Raw genomic sequence first — 5722 nt, 5'->3', positions numbered from 1 at the left:
AGGAACACCTTGTGTGCTATCAAACGTCACAACGTAACTGGGTGATTATAAAGATGCTCTACAGGTGTCTCCGATGGTGTTTGTTGAGTTGGCATAGATCGAGATTAGGATTTGTCACTCCGTGTATCGGAGAGGTATCTTTGGGCCCTCTCGGTAATGCACATCACTATGAGCCTTGCAAGCAATGTGTCTAATGAGTTAGCCACGAGATGATGCATTACAGGACAAGTAAAGAGACTTGTCGGTAACGAGATTGAACTAGGTATGATGATACCGACGACCGAACCTCGGGCAAGTAACATACCGATGACAAAGGGAACAACGTATGTTGTTATGTGGTTTGACCGATAAAGATCTTCGTAGAATATGTAGGAGCCAATATGAGAATCCAGGTTCCGCTATTGGTTATTGACCGGAGATGTGTCTCGGTTATGTCTACATAGTTCTCGAACCCGTAGGGTCCGCACGCTTAACGTTTGATGACGATTTGTATTATGAGTTATGTGTTTTGATGAACCGAAGTTTGTTCAGAGTCCCGGATGAGATCACGGACATGATGAGGAGTCTCGAAATGGTCGAGACATAAAGATTGATATATTGAAAGGTTATGTTTGGACAGCGGAATGGTTTCGGAAAGGTTCGTGCATTTTCCGGAGTACCAAGGTTTACCGGAACCCCTCGGGGAGTTAATGGGCCTTCATGGGCCCTAGTGGAGAGAGGAGGCAGCGGCCAGGTGGTCCCCTCCCCCCAAGCCCAATCCGAATTGGACTAGGGTTGGGGGGCCCTTTCCTTCTCTCCTTCTACTCCTTCCCTCCTTCTCCTAGTGGGAACAGGAAAGGGGGGGCGAATCCTACTTGGACCGGGAGTCTAAATAGGACCCCCCCCATGGCATGCCCTCCTTGGGCTGGCCACCTCTCCTCCCCCCTTTATATACGTGGGGGGGCACCCCAAAGGCACACCAAGCCTTCTCTTAGCCGTGTGCAGTGTCCTCCTCCACAGTTACACACCTCAGATCATATCGTCGTAGTGCTTAGGCGAAGCCCTGCGCCAGTAACTTCATCATCACCGTCGCCGCGTCGTCAGGGGCGGAGCCAGCTATATGGCGAGGTTTGGCAGGTGCCATACCTAAAATTTGGCAAAAATACTACGTATATATACTATACTTGTCTGAAGATTTGAGCTGAGTTCAGTTTCGTTAGTTGGGAGGAGGAGAACACTCTCAGAGGCGCGTCGAATTGCCCATGGCCCAATTATCCTCCCAGCAGCCCACCTAGCTGCATGTTAGCCCAGCTCCAGTCCTTTTCCAAAAAAAAAGACCAGCTCCAGCCTCTAGTAGTCCAGTTACGCTACAAATCGAGCCCGCTGATGGAAATCACGCAGAGACACAACCGCAATTACGGAATCTAGCTCTCGGTTACGGGGATTCCGGCGGCGACCATGCTCGGCGAACGCGGCGGCGGCGGGTGGCACTGCAGGGAATTAGGTGGCGAGTGACACAGCCGCGGCGCAGACCCAAAAGCGACGAGCTTAATGCCTCTATGTGCCAACAACGGCGAGGCCGGAGCAATGACGTCAGGTCAGGATCCTGGCCGTATTGGTTCTAAAATTTCGTACTTCTTGTGTCCATTTTTTCAGTCCATACACTAGTAAACATCAATTCTTTTTTATAAATTCGATTAGTTGTTTTTTTAGGGGAATTCGATTAGTTGTTCTGTGATCTATCATCAGTGAATTTGTTTTTCTGATCTACTCTCTCCGTTCCTAAATATTTGTCTTTCTAGACATTTTGAATGACTACTACATACGGATGTATGTAGACATGTTTTAGAGTGTAGATTCATTCATTTTGCTCTGTATGTAGTCACTTGTTAAAATGCCTAGAAAGACAAGTATTTAGGAACGGAGGGAGTATGAAGTAAGTTGTGTTAAAAAAGGAATCTACTATGTACTCCCTCTGTCCCATAATGTAAGACATCTTTTCACATTGGACGGAGGGAGTAGTAACTAGAGAGACTAATAAGCAATTTTAGAAAAAAAATGGAAGAAAGCTTCAAAGAGCACTAATTCAACACCGACAAACGTTTATGTTTTGCAGTGAACGATTTGTGAACCTTTATGTTTTCGATTTTCATTCTAGACTTTGAATACCCATTAAATGTGGCACTCCGCACAGCTACTCTCCAAACTCGCGAGCCTGCATAGCTTCGTGTGATTCTTTCCTGGTTCCGACCTGCCGTCCCTAGCCGGCTAAGTGCCAGAAGATCGAGTAAGGCATCGATCAGAGAGCAACCTTGTGAGGTTGGAAGTGTCGGGCCGGGCATGGCAGTGGCCACAGGCGGGCGAGGCAGAGCACGAGCGGCACATAGTTATATTGTACATTGGTCTTTACCTCGTGAAATCCGCCACACCTATAAATTATTCCTGCCTTCGCCACTGCCCGTCGTCGTGCTGACGGAACTCTCCCTCGTCCTCAACTGGATCAAGAGATCGAGGCATGTCATCGAACTGAACGTGTGCTGAACGCGGAGGTGCAGTACGTTCGGTACTTGAATCGGTTGGATCGCGAAGCCGTTCGACTACATCAACCACGTTACTAAATGCTTCCGTTTTCGGTCTACGAGGGTACATGGACACATTCTCCTCACTCGTTGATATGCTTCTCCTAGATAGATCTTGCGTGATCGTAGGATTTTTTTTGAAATACTACGTTCCCCAACATATTCAACATTCACAACTTAAGATATCGTCGCAACAGTAGCTTATTGTCGCTTGTTGATTATGTTCATAGTTCACAACTTTAGCTGGGAGAACAACAGTTTTGGATCTTGTTTGTGTTACTGTAAGCAACAAAGGATCACCCAATCATCTCGAGGTTTGAATCCACTAGAACCGAAACGTGCCAACTAAATAGAGGAAATTTCTTGTTGAATCTTGCAATTCATCTGCCCAAAACCAAATAGAGGGAATTTCTTGTTGAATCTTGCAATTCATCTGCCCAAAACCAAAACGTGCCAACTAAACAGAACACGTTCAGCTAGCGCTTGTTTCTTGTTAAGTGTAGCACAAATATTACTAACTTTGTACTAAACCAGAGTCCATTAATATGGATCGGGCAGAGTATTTTTTTTTCCATGTTAAACTGTTAAGTTAGTTCCAGGTCACATTAATTGACCACAAAAAGGAGCATATGTTCCCAGCTTACTGATAAAACAAAATGCTGCCAGGATTAAACTTACACTTCATTCAATCAAGGAATACTAAAGTTGACTCAAATTATGTTATCAGCTTTGGCACAAAGGGCATTACAAGTTACAACACAAACTTGAATTGAAGACACTATGGGAAGTTCTTCTTTGCAACATGAGAAGCCCATATAGTTTTGCCGGCCAGGAAGTGAATTGAGGCAGCTGAATCGATCCCACTGGTAATTATCTTCTCCACCAAAAGCTTCTTAGTCTCAGCAAAGGGGAAGCTGGACGGCGGAGGGTTGTCGCGGCACATCTTACACGCCAGCCTATTGTATAGGAACACATTCTTTAGATTCACCGCTGCTTCCATGACACACCTGACATGCGTCAGCATGTATTCTTCAGATTCAAAACCAAAGATTACTAGTGTTTCCAGACGCCGGTGCTGGAAACGAGATGCAGATGATTCCCACCTTACACCCTTCCTTATGCTATACGAGAGTGCCCTCCTCTTCTCCCTGTCCATTTCCATTGTACACAAATGATCCCACACCTGCGTACCATAGGCCGACACCGGTAAATGGAAATGGTTTATCAATATTGCAGCCATTTGTATTTGAAGCAAAAAGCTAAGAACATACCGTCAAATATAGCTCCTTCAAGTTGGGTGCAGCTTCAAGAATGAACAATGACCAGGAGAGGTCATACCCTTCTGGAATTTCAGCCATATGCACAAAAGTTAGCTGGCAGAACACGGATGCCAGCTGTCTCGTCAGATGTTCTGGTTGCACCCAAATCTGCATCAAATAAACATGTGATGATATAAGTGGAAAAAGAAGTGACCCCATAACTAGCAAAACATCTATGTCGACTTACCTTTTCGCTCTCAAATCCTAACCTCAGGTTACGCACAGAGGTGCCACCAAGAAACTCACTTAACTTGACCATTTTGTGGCTACTAAGACAAACATTGGTGAGATCTACAGTCTCGAGCAATGGTACATCACCAACTGATAGTGGATCTTGGAAAGCGATCCAACCATGAAAGGCCATCTGTGTGAGTTTTGGGAGGGAGATGAGCACGACTTTTCTAAATGAACAATTAACGATCTCAAGCTCACTGAGCTGCAGGTGTTCAACTTGCAGTGTGGCCCAAACCCCTGAGTCGCAATTGAACATGCGTAGGTGTTTTAGTTGCTTGCAGGTAAGGAGGACATTACAGATGTCTGATTTACCAAATCTCAAATCCTGCAGTTTGAGGCACGTGAGACCACCAAATGCACCCGGGCAAGCTTCAAAGAACAACATAAAATTTCTCCCATAGTAGACCAGATCATCATCGCCGCGGCGGGAGTAATGCGCCTCTGTCAAAATTGCGAATTGGGCTATCTCAACCTTGTGGGTAGCCATGATCTGTCCAAGAGCATGTCCAATGGATATGGTGTCATTGTCTCTCAAAAAGAACTTCATGGACAGGAGGTGGATGGTGTTTCGGCTTGGATCCCTGCGTGACATGATGCTCTTTGTTGCTTCAACCGCAGCTCCATTGATTCGAACAATTTCGCGTTGGTAGCATGCAGTTGTTCCCTCAGGGAGGAAATCCAAAACGTCTATCTTAATTTGAGAGAGCATAGCAGGGAGCTGCTGCCACCGTCGGGAGAGGACACAGGTTCTTGCAGCGTCGCGAACATTGAGCCGGTCAAGAATGGTGAGCAAAATATGATCAGGCAAGTTGCTAAGCATGTCTTCTCGATTACCGTCCTGCATTTGGCATGGAAACATATTAGAGTTGATTTCTTAGTCTCGAAGGCGCACTTTCAAAAATATTAGCCTAAAGATACTATTTTGATGTAGTCTAAAAGATGCAATTCTGTAGTCTCGAAGATACAATTTTGACATTTTTGACAAATGAAAACTGCTTGCGATGTGTAAAGAGTTTTTAGTTTTGCCGAGAATATTGTGTAAGATGATCTACAGGAAGGATTCCCTGAAAAGAAAGGACAAAGGACTCACCTCCGCTCCATGGTGTAGATCAGCCGATGACCAAGAGGAGGAGCGAGGGAGGTCTCCGTCGCCGGATGTGTTTTCTGATGACTCGCGGGTGGCTCGGTCTCCACTGAACCTGATGGCTTCGCCGCCGACCGCTTGAGGGGATATATAATGGCTTGGTATAAGCTTCCAACTTCGGAGTCAAAAATTGGAGAGCAAACTCGAAAATTGGAAGGCAAGCCCCCTTAATTCTGCTGGGGGTTGACCGAGAAAGAGACGGAGCCGATCTCCGTCCGAAATGAAAACAGAAACGGATCGATTTCGGTATGCGGCTCGAAAAGGAGCTGCTTTTTATTCGCCGGCCTCTTCCGGAACTGCAAACAAGTGCAGCAGAGGCCGCAGTCGCCGGCCAGACGGCCGGCAAGAGCAAATTAGGAAGCCGGCGCCGCTGCCAGCGCTCGAGCGACGGGCGGCCACGAAGCTCCGTTGCAGGTGTTGCTGATGCGGCGCGACGCGCCAGCCTGGGAGAAAAGAAAGACGACGGC

General features: G+C 46.6%; 1 protein-coding gene across 1 annotated transcript; it reads right to left on the bottom strand.

Moving 5' to 3' along the window:
• Positions 1-3104: 3104 nt before the first annotated feature.
• LOC123191747 (uncharacterized) lies at positions 3105-5372 on the bottom strand (the record flags this gene model as incomplete). The annotated part of the gene is made up of 4 exons (XM_044604369.1): positions 3105-3741; positions 3830-3985; positions 4065-4949; positions 5202-5372. Coding segments are annotated over 4 exons (1617 nt in total), but the record flags the coding sequence as incomplete, so codon positions are not given.
• Between the last annotated feature and the right edge of the window lie 350 nt (positions 5373-5722).

Source organism: Triticum aestivum, chromosome 2A (assembly GCF_018294505.1).
Source record: "Triticum aestivum cultivar Chinese Spring chromosome 2A, IWGSC CS RefSeq v2.1, whole genome shotgun sequence".
NCBI lineage: Eukaryota > Viridiplantae > Streptophyta > Magnoliopsida > Poales > Poaceae > Triticum > Triticum aestivum.
Note: the sequence above shows the minus strand (reverse complement) of the source record. Positions and strands in the feature narration are given on the sequence as shown.